Source organism: Squalius cephalus, assembly GCF_949319135.1.
Source record: "Squalius cephalus genome assembly, chromosome: 25".
NCBI lineage: Eukaryota > Metazoa > Chordata > Actinopteri > Cypriniformes > Leuciscidae > Squalius > Squalius cephalus.
The window spans coordinates 22,254,110-22,274,673 of NC_137146.1; the positions used below are offsets into that span (position 1 = coordinate 22,254,110).

General features: G+C 36.7%; 2 protein-coding genes across 2 annotated transcripts in view; both read right to left on the reverse strand.

The window, feature by feature from the left end:
• The window catches only part of kmt2ca (lysine (K)-specific methyltransferase 2Ca), a 146,766-nt gene extending 139,695 nt beyond the window's left edge, over window positions 1–7,071 (reverse strand). The window contains exon 1 of the mRNA XM_079863809.1: window positions 6,647–7,071. The gene's annotated coding sequence lies outside the window, so the exon portion shown is untranslated. The remainder of the gene's footprint in view (window positions 1–6,646) is intronic.
• Window positions 7,072–11,212: 4,141 nt separating this feature from the next.
• Window positions 11,213–19,487, reverse strand: xrcc2 (X-ray repair complementing defective repair in Chinese hamster cells 2). The gene is made up of 3 exons (XM_079863825.1): window positions 19,389–19,487; window positions 18,980–19,061; window positions 11,213–12,845 (listed from the first exon to the last, which is right to left on the reverse strand). The coding sequence occupies exons 1-3, from the start codon at window positions 19,425–19,427 to the stop codon at window positions 12,049–12,051; spliced, it is 918 nt and encodes a 305-aa protein (XP_079719951.1). The 5' UTR covers window positions 19,428–19,487; the 3' UTR covers window positions 11,213–12,048.
• Between the last annotated feature and the right edge of the window lie 1,077 nt (window positions 19,488–20,564).

Genomic DNA, 20,564 nt, shown 5'->3' on the forward strand with positions numbered 1-20,564 from the left:
TTATTTTGTGTGAGAAGCCACATCATCTCACAGAAGGATGCTCAACTGTCGTTATGAAGTAAGTTTGGAGTAAAAACATGTTATTAAATGTTGTGTTTTGTTGGACAAGAGGTTCATAAATGTTTCTCATGTTTGGAAAGATGTTTGAAGCACGTTGCGAGTAAACAGTCAGTTATAGCTAAAGTAAGCAGTAGAGAAAGAACATATCATAATGAATCAGTGCATTATGTCTTAAAGTGACAGCAGCCTAATATTTCGGCTATTGATCAAACTACAAAAGACAAATAAATAATTCCCTGCACTTCACTGAATAACGTTTTTGTAACTTTAATAAGGATTAATCTTTATTTAATTTGTACAATGAAGATTATTTGCAGTGTTATTTTACATTTGATAACTTTATTCAATTTCTGTACCTGAGAACTACTGTTAGACCTACCTGAAAAACTTAAAAGCACTGATTATGAAATTTGTATCTTTGTTCTATTTATTTATTTGTGTTATTGCGTTTAGCTTATTTATTTGTTCTTTATTTTTTTATTAATGACTGTTTACTTGTCTTTAATTATCTTTGACATTTTTATTAGTAGTTTTAGCTGTGGAATCAAAATTGGAATCGAGAATTGTTAAATTTCACTGGTATCTACCATTTTGGGTATCATAACCTTATTTATTAAACATGGGTGAAAAACAACAACCATTTTATTCATCTATGAACCTAATAAAGTCACTATATTTGAAATATACATATATGTATACATATACTATACATAAAATATGGCTCTTTGGTCAAAAAAGGTTCCCTGACCCCTGTTTTAGGGGAACAAAGGAAGAAATATTATATTTTAAAGGGGACATATGATGAAAATCTGACTTTTTCAGTGTTTAAGTGCTATAATCGGGTCCCCGGTGCATACCAACCCAGATAACGTGAAAAGTGAAACCCAGTAACATTGTTTTGTTAAGCCTTTCTCTGCAAGCATGTCAAAAAAAATAAGCCGATCAGATTTCGCTCCCCTTCTGACGTAGGAAGGGGATATTATTATATTACCACCCCTTAATCTGTACGTTTCCAACAGTGGCGCCAACATTTGGTTTTCACAAGCGACAACAGTGTAACCACTTCTAACTCAATGGCAAAGGTTCGAGCAAAGCATGCAATCTCTCGCTCAGGCTTCATCCTTGCAGCATTTTGAACCAAAAAAATTTCACAACTGTCTTAAAGACCACTGTCAACTTGTGTAAAAGATGTGTGTTTTACACAAATAATTGTGTAAAACATGACGGTACATGCAAGTCGATGAGATGAATCAATGTAACTCCACAACAACTACATAGTACATATATCCACTAACCATCTAAAAGTGGTTGTCTAAAAAGTTGCAACCTCTTCCTGAGGGGGTGTTTTGAGCTGAAATTTTACAGACACATTCTGCGGACACCATGGATTTATATTACATCTTGTGAAAAGGGCCATAATATGTCACCTTTAAAAAAGCTTAAAAGCTTACATTTGGGGGAGGGGGAGCACTTAACTAAAAATATATATATTATTTGTGCTGCAAAATTGTTTAAAACTGTGTTTAACAGCATTACTGGGTTTACGCTGTTACAGTGTCATGGTAAAAAGAAAATATAACTTTACACACAAAAGGTAAGCAAGTCATCTTTTCACACTAAAAACATGTAACATGAACGTCCATATCTTGCAGCTACACTACTGAAGATGATTACAGTGTTAATGATATGACATGCTCTTGCTGTTTTAGTCCATAAATCAGATCCATGTACAAGACAGTTATAGGGTGACATAAGGAGGACAAAACTTCATCACGCACGTATGTTTATACATTCACAATCAGATTATGGACTTTATCTTATCAGAACTTACGGAAGACTGTGGCAATGAGCAGTCAGCACAAATGCCCACAAATAAAGCCATAAATTACGCTGAACACAGTTGAGTCCAAAAACTTTTTTAGCTACATTAAAATAATGCTTGACTATAACAGATTTAAATAAAGGCGTCAGCAAGACACTTAACCCCTAGTTGCTCCAGAGGCGTGCGACCTCTGACATGTATAGCAATTGTAAGTCGCTTTGGATAAAAGCGTCAGCTAAATGAATAAATGTAAATGTAAATGTAAAGACCAGCATTGCTGGAATACACTATGAAGCTCTCTAAGAATCAGTGATAGAAATCCTGCCACATCAAACACTGCTCTACTGAATTCAGACTTGGTTTCCAGGTATCACTGGTTGATAACAGTAAACTGAGCATGCTAGGGCAAGGCAATCCTTCACCAGATACTAGTCTCGGTAACTTCTCACTGAGACGAATGTGACGAAATAGCAACTTGAAACTCAACAGCACAGGGACTGGACATTAAGTAGCCCAAACCAGAGGGCTTTTGGTGTCAATGATCACTGAACGCATGTAACACCAGACAACATCCAGGTACCGTGGGACTTGTTTATGAAAACAACACGGGCTGTATCACTGCAGAAAATGTGACCGTCATTCCCGCTGTGACATTGAATTTAAACAAAAACGCCTTTTTGATTTAGCAGTAACTTAAGAACAAAAACTGGGTGGTTGTTTACAACTTTTGCTTTCCAGTCCGTTTTCTTAAACAGAGTGTTTGCATGCGAGCAGATACAGTGCAAGGTCGAGCAGTGATGAATAGGTCTGATCTGAACACCTCTGGAGAGGCTGCCATTGATGCAGCTGAACTCAACCGATTCTCATGTGTCTCATTAAACCACTTAAAGTGAAAATTGGTCTCCTACTATTATGAGAATCATTCAGCAGAGCTGCAGAAGCAGTGGAAAGGCAACGTTCAGAATTGAGAAAGCTTACTAAATACTGTGTTGCACACTATCAATACTGCCTACTATATTTTCTACTATTTATATTTCAATATATTATATTTATATTTCAATAATCATGGTAGCAAGAAGTGCCCATTTATCATTTTTAAAAATAAAACAAAGTGGCTAGTTTGTAATGTTGGTCTTAACTGTCAGTAGTCTAGTCAAATAATGAGTGAATTAAATGACACTATATAATGGGAAACTGTAATAAATCTAAGCTTAAACTTCATGTAATTACTCATTTGAAATACTGTTAAATGTAACGGTTTTGGAAGTTGAAATTATTTTATAATGAACTGACATCCCCAGAATTCCCTGTGACACCTCACACCTGACGTTTCTTTGACGTTTCATCAGTTGTGTGGGGTTTTCTGTTACATCTTATGTTGTTAAATTAATGTTTATTGCATTATTATGTGTTATCATGATGGTGTTTTGAATGCTTGCATGACACTGTATGCACCTTCTATATATTAGTATTTTCCTCAGCTTGTGGAACAACGACTTTTGATGAACTTCATGTGCTTTCTCTTTACCCCGTTTTGTTATGGTGGCTTTTAGTGTTAGTTACAAGACAGATTTAGGCCAAGTAGTTCATTTATTACAATTTTATTTATAACATATTGTACAATATACAATATATTTGTTCTGGTAACCACAGCTGTGATATTTTTTCTTTAAAATGACAGGATTTTTCTTTTTTTCACAGTGTATGCTATTACATATTAGGCACCCACACACTACAAGATATTCAATCAGGCTGATTTTGAGCCCGATTCTCCCCTTCCGACAATCCTAAGTAAAGTCCGGATTATCTTGATGGCTCTACAGATTAGCTTATCAGTTTTCCTGAGGTGCGATGTGTTAAGAGTGATTGAATTTGCTCGGAAGAACGTTTTTCTTTATTTTCAGCAAATTTTCTGTTAAAAGCAGTCCAAACACTATTATGGCATTTCTTCTTGCCCGTCTGTTTGTTTACATGTTTCAACACGATAGATTTAACTAAATGTCCCGTGTTCACAGTCGGGACTCTATGTAGCCCCTAAAGGGACAACATGGTGAAGAAAAATAAAATGAGATGGGAGGAAAAATTATTTGCCTATGCTTTTGCGTTCCCCCTAGAAACTGCGTTCACTCGCGTCTCGCAAAGAACACAAAAGATTTGCGAGAGCGAAAACAGTTTTTGCGAGGGAACACGAAGATTTTGCGAGCGGATTCAAAGTTTCTCAGAGGAACGTAAAACATTTGCTAGAGAACGCAAAAGCACTGACTTGTTATTTTTCCTCCCATCTCATATTTTCTTTGCACCACCATGTCCCCTAAGGCCGTGTGTCCACCAAAGCGTTTTTTCACGCGTCTGTCGTATTTTTTCAATTGTTTTCAATGGGAGCGCCGCGTTTTTAAAACGGCATGAGCGTAACGAGGCGCTGAGCATGTTTTTCACATTGAAGCGATGAGCGTTTCGGTTTTTTAGAGGTCGCGGAGAGTTCAAGAATGTTCAACTTTGGGTAAAACGCAGTGCTCATCACTGTCACTTTTTACTCAACCGTCCAATCACAGTGGAGGAGGGGCGGGACTAATACCACACCGACCAACAAAGCGCTCACAGCTAGCCATTTTCAGCTGGCTAAAAACGCTTTGGTGGACACACGGCCTAAGGGTTCCGTAGAACTCTGGTTGTTTGTGAATGGAATATGTTAGTTTGTGGTGTGCTGTCTTGGTCATATCACGGCACTCCAAACACTTTAGGAACAAAACTGTTAAATATATGATTTGTATTATATCGTCATGTTTACTCACCCTCAAGCCATCCTCGGTATATGACTTTCTTCTTTCAGATGAAGACAAACAGACTTATATTAAAAAATGTCCTGGCTCTTCCAAGCTTTATGGAGGACGACATTTTGAAGTCCATCCATCCAAATGGATTTGAAGTCAGTCCATCCAAAAAAGAGCATCCATCCGTCATAAAATAACTCCACATGGCTCCAAGGGGGTTAATAAAGGCCTTCTGAAGCGAAGCGATGCGTTTGAGAAAGAAAATATCCATATTTAAAACTTTATTAGCTATGATAACTAGCTTCCGACAGACGGCCGTACGCATCGATTTACAGCGAAACAGTAACCCCTGACCTAACGCACGACGAATTGACGAATGTGGAAGCGCAGAAAAAAGAGCAAAACAAGACACCAGTCACGAATTAGCCTAGATGTCTAAAACGAGAAATTTTAAAGAGAAAAGTCTGAGGATTTCGATATAAGAGATGAGGAGCTTGAGAGTGCGTTGCCCAGCCTTATTTATTTGAACTGGGAGACGTATCAGAGCCTACGCTACTCCTACATGACATCAGGGGTTACTCTTTTGGCCCAAGATGACTTGCGTAGGCCGTCTGCCAGAAGCTAGTTATTTTAGTTTTTAAAGTTTTAAATATGGATATTTTTCTTACAAAACCTCATCACTTTGCTTCAGAAGGCCTTTATTAACCTCCTGGAGCCGTATGGATTAGGCTACTTTTATGACGGATGGATGCACTTTTTGGACTTCAAAATCAGAACTGCCATTCACTACCATTATAAAGCTTGGAAAAGCAATGATTTTTTTAATTTATATAATTCCGATTGTGTTCATCTGAAAGAAGATATACACATAGGATCGCTTGATGGTGAGTAAATCACAGGAAAATGTAAAGTTTTGGGTGAACTATCCCTTTAAGTGTCTGGGTGGATGACAATACAACGTTATTTACAATGCAATACAATGCATTAACTAGCCTATATGAACACAACATTATATATATATAGTGTATTTAAAATGATAACTTTTAAAAATACTTTTACATTTTTCACATTTTATTTTAAATTAATTTAGCTGTTCACTTCAATATTCCTGTAGTGAGACAAAACGGATTTAAAAGAACGAACGAAAAATATCCCATGTAGTCCCTTAACAAATACAAGCTCATAAAAACTATTTACAAGAATTGCACGCGAATTAGAAAATAATGGTTGTAGACGCCGTATAACACGTCACACTGATCTGTCACTGCGTGACATGTCATGCCAACTAACCCTGTACAGCAGGAAAAGCATATAGCACTTCGTACTAACTTGATAAAAGCTGTCAGAACTAAGGAAGTTAGAATCCCCAGTTATACAATCAACATGTTAAAGCAGCAGGTTAACCCTGGGGATAAACTAGCCTGGATTGAAGGAAACTAGTTAGTTTAGCAGCTCTTATCTGGACTCGAGTAAGATGGCTGGACCCATGTGAAAACAAAACAACTTTGTGCCACCAAACGTCGGTGTGACGTTTACTAAACAACGTCGTCCACACTTTACTCAAATGAAACTAACATCGACATACAAACTTATTTTATAACCCAGATAGATATTTTTCACGTTACTTCCTCGTTGTCCTTTAATGTCCCGTATGAAATGGAATACTTTCGTTTATTCTAATGGTGAGGGAGTTATGTCATTAGTTAAAGACCTCAATCAAATTAAAGACGTAAAGCCGCGGATTGATATATGCGCGCTCAGACTTTGTAACAATCTGTCATTAGAATGTTTCAATGTTACTCTTCTCACAGTTCACACTCACACAGGCTGCAACTATCGCCACTTTCAAATGCAAACCAAAACAACACTTGTTTTTCACTTCAAACATCAAAATAGCGCGCATTTTACCCAAACACAACTATACACATTAACATATAAACAAATAATCACGGCAGAAAGCGTATGTAATGATGAAAGAGTAGCGAATGCTTACGGAATTGATGCAATTCTTTTTTCCTTTCCAGCTTCCAGCCAACTTAATTCAGAATGTAATCCAAAAAGAAACTTTTCCCAAAGCTCTCATGTGGATTAAGCGTTTGGTACGATATTTCAGGTCGAAACATTCCTCATTTGGGTGAAAGAAGCATAGTTTTCCTCGATAATATGAATTTTAAAGTTGTAGCGTTTACTCCATCATGGTGGCCATGTTTAAGAGAGACCGAAACACTGCCTGTCACGGCAACGGACAAATAGACCCACTTTAACGTTTAAGACAGTGTTGCCGTTTTAAACTGCGCACAACTCGTACAGAACATCTATAAACCGAATATATGAGGTGTGATGTGCAAAACGTGTACGTTATTTCTGTTATAAACTGCATGGAGGTATTTTTAAAAAGTCTCACTGACCCTGCGGAGTGATACACTAGGACATACTCAAGGTAAAAAGTCTTCTCAGTCGTCAGCGGTGGGCGGCAAAACGCGGAAGTAGAGTCTGTAAATTGAGCTGGATCGAGTCCATGTCGCCTATCAACATAGAAAAGGCAGTATTACTTCACTCAGACCCTTTGATCAGTTCCTATCGCAAAAAAACAACAAATATGTTCAGTTCTAAATTGACATTTCTTAAATGCCTGAAAATTATGCATTTTAGAACATCACAAAATACCAAATGTTAGAACTAATGTGTAAACTAATGTGTTTTTTTTTTTGTAACCCTGTACTTTCTCTTTGTTTATAGGCTACATATATTGTGTTACATTGCTTTAAATTACAGTTACATTCTTGACTTTGACATGGGCTGTATTTTTCTAATTTCCTTTACTCTGCATCACCCACTATTACACTACACGTGCTATACACTCTTCTAAAGGCATACTGTAAGTAAATAATAACAAACTAAAAAGATAAATAAAATAAAATAAATAAAATAAAATAATGTTAATGGGTCAGCTTTTTTTATTTTTTTTATGCAGACATAGTCTTTTTCTCTTTTATAATGAACATAATTAGCTAATCCATGCATGCTGGCATTTTATTCAGTTTATACTTTCATTGTAATTAAAGAATATTCTTGGCAGCAATGCCGACAAATTCAACCGATAAATGCACAGTATTCCATTTACAAATCAGATGATCGTTTGTACTCAAAGTTTAAACTTTCGTTGAACTACAGAAAATAAAACCCAGGATAAAGGAATAAAACATAAAAGCAGTGTTTTACATCAGTAATTCTCTGTTCTTTTCTCCTAATAAAAAAAAGAGGCTCATTAAAGGTCAAGGATTCTAGGGAAGATGTCCAAAGCGGTGCAGGTGCAAGAGGAAATGAGCTCCTATGCCTGAAAGAAGCACCAGTGTTTGAAAGACAGTGTCTCACTGATGCTTTCATCGCTCTGCTTCAACACGTTTCCTCTTTCCCGCTCACTGAATGATCCATGCTGTGTGTGAGAGAGACCTAGCGCATGGGACTGGTTTAACAAGTAATACAATTTATTATTTTCAGTAACAAACACTTCAGGGATTTTTAAGCGGTACTTTATAGATTAACATTTTCTGCCCCTAAAATGTAATTTAAAAAAGTATAAGAACGATAACTACACTATATATCTAAATAAGTCCTTAAAAACCTCACAACATTTCCAATAACAAGAACCTTATTTTAAGCATTTGGGCTGTAGACTGAAAAAAAAAAGAAAAAAAAAAAAGTACCACTATTTAGGATAAATAATGACATTGGGGGTTGCTGCTGAAAATAAACCGAAACATATGGAATATAGCAAAATATGGAAAGGGTCAGGGCTACTAAATGAATAGCAATAGCCAAAGACAATTCTTGAAGGACAAAATCAAGTCTAGCCCCACATTTTTCTTGTTCTTGTTTCACTTGGATGTCACAATAGGAAAGAAAATACGATCATAACTTCTGTTTCATGCAGACTTTAATTACACTTAGTCAACTTAAGTCAGCAAAAACTGCAGAAAAAAACAGCAATCAGGCCCTTTGCTTTTGCACAGTATTAAAACATTACAAAAACATAGTCAATGTTTTTGTAATGTCAACCTATTCTCTATTTATGTTAACTTTGATGCTGAATAAAGTGTTTCTCCTCAGTTTTTTCTAAGTGAAAAACAACCCATTTCTGGCCTCATTATTCTTTTTTTGTTAGCTGATGAAGTGCTAAAGCTAAATGTAAATTGTGTGGTATTCGCTCGGTTCAGAGACTTCTTTTTAATGCACTGGGTAATGAGAGGATGTACATGGCCTCAGTTAAATGAGATACTTGTCTCATAATTGGTAGGAAAGTAGCCTATGTGAAGGGGAAAATAAACCGTTTAGGAAAGATTTTTATTTTTGAATCTACAACAAAGATCTTAGAATATCATTAAACGAATAGTTGAATAAAGTCGTTATTTTTGTTTGTTTTTTGCACACAAAAAGTATTCTTGTCACTTGATAAACTTGAGGTTGAGCCACTATAGTCACTTGGATTATTTTAACAATGTTTTTACTAACTTTTCTGGACCGGCAGAATGAAATTGCCTAGAAGCCTAAAGGAGTGAGCCAGCTCTCAGATTTCATCAAAAATATCTTAATTTGTGTTCCGAAGATGAACGAAAGTCTTACGGGGTTGGAACAACATGAGGGTGAGTAATTACTCACAGAATTTTCATTTCTGGGTGAACTAACCCTTTAAGGCCCTGTTTTTGGCCAATTGGATCACAAGTAGACAAGGGAGACACATTCCCGTTTACACCTCTTTTGTCCACGTTCAACCACTTCTGTCCTGCTTTATTCGAGGGGAGGGTCTACTTCGAATGCTGTGAGTACGTGTTAGAAATCAAGAATGAAATGAAAACATTGTTTTTGGTACGTTTTTCATCTTAAAACCAAATTTAGGTCTTCAACCGGCAAAGTTCAAATCCCGCCTGGCTTGCGCAAGTCCCATAATATTAATGTAGGCGGAAAGTAGGAGGTCTTTTGTGGCTGTCCGAATGCATTCAACCACATGAGCGTCTACATTACGCCAGTACAGATGCGTCAAATGTGTTTTTGACTACCTCTGGAAGTGGTCGAAAGTGGACAAGCTTAAAACGTTTTAGACCCTGCTTACACCTGTATTTAGTATCGTACACTTGTGATCCGATCTTAATACCAGGTGTAAACCAGGGTGTTGCTATGCAGCATTTTATAACTAAATTGGGTTGCTAGGGTGGTTTCTGAATGGCTGCTTGGAAGCTGCATGATTTGAGATATTCATAGAAAAGGCCCACAAAGTTTAACGCTTAAAGTCACCATGAAATCAAAATTGACAAATCTTCTTCTTAAAGGTACAATATGCAAGAATTTTTTGCCGCTAGAGGGCGCTACATTCCAAACAACAACAACGGCGTAGCTTGATGACGATGTGAAGGAGCGTGGAATGATGGGAACTGTCGTTTTAAATTCCACCGTGGATGTAAATCAGTCAGACGGGAATCGAAAAATCATGTTCATGGATGGGGTAAAGTTCTATTTTTATAAATGTAGTGTTTAATGACATGCTTTTTGTGGCGAGGGGGCGTGGTTCAGCGCGGTCTGTAACGGGAGAGAGAGAGAAACGAGACGAGCTCAAGCAAGTAGGTCAAGTGCAACTGACGAACACCTTATTGCAGTATTATTGGCGTGGAGAGACCGCTTATAAGCCGCGCTGGAACGAGAGAGAGACTGGAGAGAAAATTGGACGCAGAGAAAGAAAACCGGTGGATCCGAGCTCTCATTTTTGAACTGTTTTGTGCCGTCGCGGTTGCCACGGTGAATGCGCGTTGTGCGCGACTTTTGTTTTGTTTTATTTTAATAAAGTACGAGTCCCAGTCACGCCGACCCCTGTCTTCTTCCTTCCTGACTATTGAACCTCATCACACTTTTATTTCATTAAAATGAATTAACAGCAATAAAAGTAAGGTTTAATACTACATTGGTTATCATAGATGTTTCTGTATGTCGAATTCTTTGTTGTGATAACGCGGCACAGTTTTGCGTGTTCTAAACAATTGTTGTAAAAGTACATTCGAACATACCCACATCATTTGCCAAAATACTGATTAATCTTTATGTATAACACATGCTATATTTATTTACATTGCCATAAACACCAGATAAACAATGTCAATAAACTAACGTTAAACACAAATCTAAAGCAATAATACTTTCCTTACATAAACATAACCGTAACCATACTACATGTGGAAATTATTAAATTAAGCATGCTTTGTCGACAGAACCAGCTGCAATCGGTAAAGAATAATTGTGTTCCATAAGGACTGCAAGAAACAAGCTAACGCTTGTTGCTTGATAGACGCTACAACTACAACTTCCGCATTTGTCCAGGACTCCACGCAGTACGAGCGGAAACCGAGGGTAACGCGGATATGACGCAATTGACTGGCGACTCCCAGCTCCCCCCTGCTCTAACGCCCCGTTTCCTTGGTTAAAATCGCAATTTTCTCACGATTTAAAAATAGTTGGAAACATTTGGGATATTGTAAGTAATCAACTTAACAAAATATATAACACTGGCTTTGAGATTTTGGGATATTTTAATGCAAAATTCTTACATATTGTACCTTTAATGGAATATTGCAGTACTTACAATAAATTGTTTATCTGTGCACATCATTGTTTTTATTAATATTTTTTTACATTCATGTGTTCTCGTAGTCTTTAATCAAATAACTTCCCCTCCCCTTGCAGCTTCATCTGTTCTCTTCTCTGATGACGCGTTTACTGGCACAAGGGCGGGAAAATAACATCCAGCAAACTGTCACTCACATGAGACAGCAATAGCAAACCAAGATTCAACAATCCAATCAATTCTAATGAACAAAATCAAGTCCCGCCCTACATTTTTTAGAAGAAGCTGTTTCACTTGTCCAAGAAGCTGTCTTTAGAGAAGAAAAGACTATTGCAACTTCAATTTTATGCCGACTTTTGTTCAAATCCATAACAGTATTAGAACACTAATGCATCTTATCACTTACAATTAGTACACTAGTGATGATTTACTTCACAAACAATTGGAAATTTAAATTGAGGTCATCCATAAAATAAAATTCCTTAATGAATGGCAAAAATGTATGTTTTATTTTTTTCCAAGAAAGGTACAGTAAGGTCCTCATTAGCCATTAATCTAACAACTAAACCATAAATCAAAGTAGTTTTCTGTATTAACGGTCCATATAAACCATGTCTTTAAAAGCAGTTTAGAAAGGAAAATAGAAAAAGTATTGCACTGATAATTAAACGCACTGACAGACAATAAGTGGACATTTTTAGGACAATTTTCCTTCGCCAAGTAGCCCTCATAATTGTGACAGCCCAAAAGTTCATGTGTCCTGTGCTGAGAGGTTCAGTACATGCTCACTTGTCACATACAAATTTAATACCGTCTTCCATGACATGAAATGAGCATCTTTTGACACCTTTGGTCATTATGCTGGTGCATGCTGTGGAGAAAACCTGTTTGTGGTCATTTGACACAGGACTTTTAGTGAACAGCATCCTGTGAGTTACTATTCTCTGCCATGCTCTGCACAGGTAGGGCTTGTCAAAGTCTGTAGCGCTTTCAGCTGACCTCCACCTGTGAGATGATGATAATGCTGATGATGAGCAGGGCACATCTGACACCCCTGGATCAGATCCATAGTTCCTCATGATGGCATGAGTGGTGGCGAAGACCACGATGCCGTAGTTTCTGCGGAGTCTGTCCAGCAACTCGGTACACTTTCTTAGGTTAGCCTCCTGACAAACAGTGCTCTCGCCGCCACTGAATCTGTCCACCCAGTAGAACGCAGAGATGCTGTCGATGACCAGCAGGCCGACGGAGGGCTGGCTGGAGAAAGTGTTTTCGAGGTAGTGCAGGGTTAGTAGGAGCTGTACTGAGCTGTTGCAGTGCACTACAGACAGCCTGCGCAGACATGAATGTACCCTCTCCTCTGGTTCATTTTCAGAGCCGTCACTCTCCTTTAAGTCTTCGGCCAAACGTCCCTCCAGAGCGCTCACTAAGCGCAGCATGTCAAAGTGGTAGTCTGTGTCAATGAAGACCACCCCGACCTCCAGACCTCCATTCTGCACTGGCATGATGCAGCGGATGATCAGGTGGTACAAGGTTTCTGTCTTACCTGTGCCCTCCATGCCATGAAACTCCACAACGTCACCTGTACAGATGCAGAAATGAACTGATATTTAAAGACCATTTTAATTTTACATTTATTTTAATACAGCTGTTTGTGCATGTAAATGTTTTGCAAAGTTACAAAGCAGTCTTAAGATAATAAGATAGTTAAGATAGTTGATCTCTTCAACAGAAAACACTTGCCTGAAAACACCTCGTTTGCAGTCCTGCTATTATTTCCATGTATATTCTGCATCACCATGTTACATATTTGCATAATGAGAACAGTTGGGTAAGTGATTGTTGATGTTGAGGAGACGCTGTTTTTTCACTACGAGGGCAAAAAATTCATGAACTTCCAATACCGACACGATTGTTACCATAGATGTAACTCTGTTTACAGCTGTTCAAGAAGCCTCGGAAGCTAAAACCCCATTATGGTAAGGCCGTTAAATTCCCGATATACACTATGCGGTTGACCAATCACAACAGACTGGGCCAGCTGATCAATTGATGAGTGGAATGGGAAAAAAAAGCAAAGTTATTAGAAGTGAGTTGACCTATTTTTTAACTTGAGCGCCACATTTTTAGAATGTCGTTTCATGGGTGAGAAGCTGCAAAAGACATAAGACGAGGGTGCAACAGTCAAGCACGTCCGCCAAACATAGAAACAATAGGAAAAATAGCGCAATAGAATGCAAAAACCTGTAAAGAACTACTACTGTACTGTGTTTTATATTTCATCTTGCATGATTGTGACAGGCTGAAAGGTGCTGTTATTTTCTGTTTTTACAAAGAATTTGATGTTAATAATAGCCTATTACTGGTGTTATTGATTGCTTTTACTTTTTGGCTAAGAAATATTAAGCAATTTTTATTTTATATTATTTCTGAGTATATAGAATATGTTTAAGATAAGTTTGTACAATATTTGCCTTCATATTTCAGGCATATTTTCTGCCAAGATATAACACCTGATCACTTCAGGTGTGGTGCACTTGGAATATAACTTTTATAACTTTTAACTACATGGTTAATAAAGAGAATGTTACTTGAATCATATTGTAGTTGTTTTTAAGTTGACTAGCTAAACATAAAAAATAAAAAAAAATCAAGATCAGGAATTGGTCAATCGTTCTGAAAAAAAAAAATATTGCGATTATTTTTTTTGCCATATCGCCAAGCCCTACTTGACTCTCTCTTGAGGGATGAGTCGAGCATCAGCAGTTCGTGGTGAAAAAAAAGCTGTGCAAGCCACAAATCTAGCTATCTGTGCCACAATGCACACGACCAGTGCATCTGCCGTTCTATGGTTGCTATAGTTGCCAGATAGCCGGAGGGGCATCTGTGATAAGGAGAAAGGGAAATTTTTTTCCTCAAAGCTTTGATCTCACAGTCTGACCTCTTCTGTCTTCCTGACAAGTCAGTCGTAGAGAAGTTTACAGAGCTGAGGTCTCAGTCAGCAGCTTTCAGGAGATATATCCCTCTCTGGGGGCCTGTGAGGGCTGAAGGTTATCCCCTTAGGGTTGATGCAGGATGAACAGAGTTATGTAGGGCAGTACAGATTCCCTCTACTTCATTTACCTCTCTCCCCAACTTCTGTTGGGTTTTGAATAGAGATGTATGCACCCCTTTGGATGGGTGCTCTACTATAGCCTTGGCTAGAGTAAGCTCGCCTCTGTGCGTCCCTCCTTGTTATCTGTTGCACTCTATGTTCTAGTGCTAAAAGAAAGCCCCTGTTTACACCTGGTATTAAGATGCACTTTGGATGATCGGATTACAAGTAGACGAGGGAGACACATACCCGTTTACACCTGGTGTTTTAATCAGTCTCTTTTGTCCACTTTCAACCACTCCTGTCCCTGATTTCTTTGAGGGGAGGGTCTATGGGTGGGTAAATATATATATATTTTTATAAATATATATACACATTTAACGCTGTGATTTCGTGTTAGAAATGGTGAGAGAACATTGTGCTTGGTACGTTTTTCATCTTCAAACCTTGTCTGTAAAGGCCTGTCTGATCTTTAACTGACAGTAGGCTGTTTTTTTTTTCTTTCTGTGGCTGTTCGAACACATTCGACCACATGAGCTTTTACACTACAACAGCAATCCAGTCAAATGCGTTTTCGACTACCTCTGGAAATGGTTGAAAGTGGACAAGCTCAAAACGTTTTAGACCCTGTTTACACCTGTACTTAGCGTCATCCACTTGTGATCCGATCGACCAAAACGCATCTTACTACCAGGTGTAAACAGGACCAAAAAGATGAAGCTATAGCGGGTCTTAGGTAGAGAGCCTTGACACAAGGCAAGATATGAGTTGCTCGCCCCCAGTTAAATTGAGGTCTTTAAGTAGGGCCTAGGCTCCCCTGCAGCTTCCTTGTGGTTTAAAGCCTGGGTGATGAGAGTTATTGGGCAAACTGCATTATGTCCCGCTCTCTTTTGCCTCCCTTTGCCACTTTAAAGGGTCAGAATGTATGCTCCCCCTTTTTTTAGCAGCTTGTATGCTCCCCCTTTTTTTAGCAGCTTGCATGCTCCTTTTGTTAGGCTGCTCAAGAACACCTTAAAGTAGAGCAGGGTGAATGGAACAATGATGGGCAATTCACAAGAGTCTATCTGTTTTGATTAACTCCCTCCCTATATGTTGTTGGGTCTTGAAGAATGGATATATGCTCCCCTTTGGTAGGGTGCTTCTATAGGGCGTAATCAGTGTTACGATCTGATGAGTAGAGGTGGATCGCCGATGGCATTCCTCATCATTGTAGCATTATATAGTTTAGCCATTAACTAAAGTTAATCCTGGATAAGTGCTTCTACTCAAGTTATGGTATGAGCTAATCTCCCCTAATCACTCTAGGGTTGTTAAAATTGAGTAAAAGCTCCCCTGCAGTAGGTACTCCCTAAGAACCTTGTCAAATACTGGTGTGGTATGCCTGACATAGCTGAAGCTCTGCTCTTGGGGCTGTTTAAGGCAGAGGCCTGTCCTGCAAAGGAGGGAGGGATGTGGAACAGTCGTGACTTCCCTTGCTGTAAAGCACAGAAGCTTGGCGATCTTTCCTAGAATTAGGGACTATTGGCTTAGGGAGTAGCACCACTACATGAATCACATGGTATACACCCATGGGATTGACACGCTTCTGACTCCGGCTGGGTAATCCGTAGTCAATTTATTCTTTGCCTACTACATTTGTGCATGTTCACAGCCAAGTGAAGAAGGCATTCCCTCAGCTTGGTGTAGTGGGTATTGGTTCCCCATAGCTTAAAAAAATGCAGCATCAAAGTTCCACTACAAAAGGTAATGTTTCAGGTTACGTCTGTAACCCTGGTTCCCTGAGATGGGGAATGAGACGCTGCATCTCAATGTCATACTTCTGGTTTGCCTGCATCTTTACTACAGACACAAGAGATAATGGCGTGTAATTTAGGCGCTTTTATACTCATGGGTGCTCCGCTTGTGACGTCATGGACAGCCGTCTGCAAATGATTATTAGCATTTGTTTATACATGCCTCAGACACCTGTCATGCTGATGGCGTTCCCCATTGCATCAATACCAAGTAGGGCTATCAAATTACAATTGGGCTTAAATTGTATGTTAACATAAGAACAACTGCTCATCGGTTCACAAGGGGTGGAGCGAGAGGGGACTGTATTATTCCCCTCAGAAAGTGTACCTTCCTGTAATAATGGCTCATGGTTATTTTTTATTCTCCTGTTGCTATCTCTCTGACCTCTTAAATAGCACAAAATTAGTTTAAATAAAATGTTCTATTAATATAATGTATTTAATATGATTTATTGTGTGTGGAAATAATACATTTAATAAATTATAATTTATAATTGAATAAATTAATTCAAGTGTACACTAATATTTTGCTCATGCCCTCTTGCGGCATCAGGAGACAAGCCAAAAGCTTTTTTCCCCCTAATTGAAATTATGCCTTTTAAATTAAAATATAATTTGAATATTAGTAATATTTCATTCAAATTTAGTTTTTCAGACATTTTGACATCCATAATACCAAGACGCAGCATCTTGTTCCCCTTCTCAGGGGACCAGGGATATTCGTAACCTAAGCTGAAACCTTAAACGTCTGAAATAAGGTCTGTGGTTAACACAAGCTTAAAATATCTTCAATTCTTTTCTACAACATAAAATACACGAGTAATAACCACTTGTGATTTTTTATAGGTTTTTAATTGTCTTGAAAACGGCAGTTGCTAACAAGTGGCTAAATGGGACTACAGAGTTTGTCGGGAACATTAAACGTCATCACGGCAAACAGGTCAACTCAACTACTCAAGTCCACTTTTACAGAGTTGTGTTAATAATCGAGCTGTTGCAATCAATTCTATCTCAAACTTTCAAGAAAATGTTTTTAAATAAAGACTGAAAGAGTTTTTAGAAGCTTAATAGTGGTGAGTTTAAAACATGCAACCATGGTGTAGTTCGTTAATAGCCTATACGTTTAGCTTTTTTAACTTCTGCTTCAAAATTCAAAAAGTTGAATTCACTGAAAAGCTGAAAAAGTGAAGATTATCATGATGAACAAAAATGTGTAGAAATTGTAAACTTTTGTTGTTCACAAAGCTTATTTTCTGCAATAATTTTGTTTTGTTTTTATTTGAGGGAACCAGGGTGATTCTAACTTCCATGTTGCCCCACAAAAATACGTCATCACTGCAGCATTCTATTAAATTGCTGAATTTGAATTGAGATAGCAAACAGGATGATACATTTGAATTTGAAGGTGAAATGTGTTATGTCATCACTAGTGGCACCAAATGGTACTGCAAAAATTTTTGTTTACAAAAAGGTTTCTGGAACACTCCCATCATGTCATTGGTTGGCCAAACAGGTGTGTACAGTTTTTTTTTTAATAATAAATAATTAAATGACAAAAAAAGAGCAAAAACATATTCTCCCTCTTTAGCTTATGAATGGTTTATTAGTTGCCTCTATATAATAAGCTGAGAAAAGAGAAAATATTGAAATTATTGATTCAAGTTCAATTAAAATGTAATTAATTTCTCAGTATGTATTACCCAGAAATATGTTCACGCAGACAACATATGAGGTATTCCAGAAACATTAGATGATATCAGTAATCAATGTTTCAAACTGCCACCAATAGAATTTTTTTAATTCAATTCAATTAATGTTTATTTGTTTAGCGCTTTTCACAATACACATCATTTCACAGCAGCTTTACAGAAAGTGAGTCCATATTACAATTTAGAGTGATCTGTTATCAGAGGTAACTGTCTAAGTTATGTATTTCAGAAATGTACATATGCAAAGTCACAGTTAGCTAAAAATTTATTTAAACATTGTAATAATTGAATGCAGAAACAATGAGCTCATTGAAGTAAGGAATACTTGTTTGTTAACAAATTATTTTTTAAGTTATGTAAAAACAATATTGTGGACATTTTGATGGCTGTGAACAAATACGACTAATCTTCAGGAGCGTTGAAATAGTAAAACAATTCAAATAATCGCACCTAACATTAAAATTGTAATCATAAATATATTTTTGCACTGAAAAATAATGAATGTGGAACCAACATAAAAACAGTATTTTAAATAATTGGTCTATAATACGTATGAATGGCTTACTTACAGTTGCCTCTGCATAATAAGCTGAGGAAAAAAAAGAAAGAAAATTTTGAGAAAATCTAAGGCTGGTCTGTTTTTTGTTTTTACATTTTTCATTATACACTCACCGGCCACTTTATTATGTACACCTGTTCAACTATCCTTAAATGTTATCATACACACAACATGTGAGGTATTTCCATAAACATCACATCATATCAATGATCTTAACTGCCACTTACATATTTTTTATTTATACCTCTTATTTATAATTAATTTAGCTTTCATTTTATGGATCATGGTGGAAGAACACTTCACTTCACAGAAAGATAGAACCGATCTGAAATTTTGATTTCAATATTTATTTTTATGTTAAAACAATGCTGTGGACATTTGATGACTGAGAACAAACATGTCTAATATTATCATATTAGTCAAAAGTACTGATGTAATTAATGTATGTTTGTTTCATTTAACTAGTTTTGTACTAATGAAATTCCAATAACTTGTGTGTTATGGATAATTCAATTCAAATTCACATTCAATACATGAAGGGTGAGTTTGATTTCACTGCACCTTGACGTGGACCGCTGTCGACAGGAAATATATTGGGTTCAATGTCCCTCAATGACGGTCGCCCCTCAAGTCTGCTTACCAACTGGAAAAAAACACAAACATTGGTGTTTACAGCTAAAAAGGCATAGCTAATTGCTTTCCAGTACTGTCTATTGTACGACCCCATTCATACATAATGCATGAACATGTCTGAATAAGGTCTGGACCTCAATTTGTACTTCCACTCCAACAAAGATTTAGTTGAAAACTGGCATGATGATAATTTGAATGAACCTATTGTAATGTATATACAGTAATAGTTCATGTTTCTATATCTTTAGCCGGTTTTAAACTTAAACAGGCGTTAAAATGTTTTATTTAATTGTAAGTTTTCTTAAAGCTTTAATGTGAACTGATTTGTCCGATGTACCTGTGCGCCATTCTCAGCCATTCTGACTCGCGCTGTCATTTCGTTGCTTTTCGCGCAATTATTTCATGAATCTATTTCCTGATACATAAGCGTTCGACTACATTTCAAAACAAAAGTCCTACAATTTCCGACAACCTAATATTGAAACCACACAATAACATGTATTTGTATTTAACTTTCTCTTTTATTTTATATTTTGCCATATGTTATAGAATATGAGAAGATTTATTCAGAGATGTGCACCGTTTGAAGTGGTAGCTTTCACTTTTCAGTTTTCTTCTGGACTTTCATGATAATTATAGATGATCTATTATTTAATATTATATAATATTATGTTATAATTATTGTATCTACTTCTCATTCAACGAGAGTAGGCTATAGTAAGAAAATATGTTATTACTTAAATTACATTACTTCATTTAGACGTCAGATATTACCATAGGGTTGTTGTTTTGATGAAAAATTATTGAATTAAAATTATTGTAAAATTATTGTTTTTCTAACAGATCGTTTTAGTAGTAGGCTATTATGAAATATGTATTTAACTAAAATAAAATGAAAAATGACACATATCGATATATATATTTTTTTTTTTAAAAAAACGTTAATTTCTGACAGTCTCCACACTGTGGACATTAATTTGAATAGATACGTTTTGAGAGTGTGAAACTTTGAATCATGTACAAATAATACACCATATACATTTATATACATTTATACAGCATCACTTACTACAGTGGAACAACAAATGTGTAAAACACAGTATAAATGATTATTATGCCTTAATGTAAAATTAGGACCGACTGCCATCTAGAGTTCATCCTTCAGATCTCTATTCTAGATGATACTCAAGATGTCACCAGTCAGTTTTATTCAGTTTCAAAGTGCTTTATTGGCATATGATTTTTAACATACAATATTGGCAACACACACAATAAAAGCAGTGACATGAAAAAAATACTATTAATGTTAATAATATGATGATAATAATAATAATAATAATAATAATAATAATATGCACAATAAAATTATTCAGTATTCCCATAATTATCCAGTGTTCATTGATAATCTTGATAATATATATATATATATATATATATATATATATATATATACAATCAGACAGTTTATGGGAGATATTTGCAAATAGATTTTTTATTGATATTTTTATTTTGT

Bases quoted from the DNA above. Each gene is read 5' to 3' on its own strand.
- xrcc2 (XM_079863825.1), bottom strand. From the start codon at position 19,427: ATGACAGCGCGAGTCAGAATGGCTGAGAATGGCGCACAG. The intron at 19,062-19,388 runs GTACATCGGACA...GTTTTTTTCCAG, and splicing joins TGGCTGAGAATGGCGCACAG to TTGGTAAGCAGACTTGAGGG. The intron at 12,846-18,979 runs GTGCAGTGAAAT...GCATCTGTACAG, and splicing joins CGACAGCGGTCCACGTCAAG to GTGACGTTGTGGAGTTTCAT.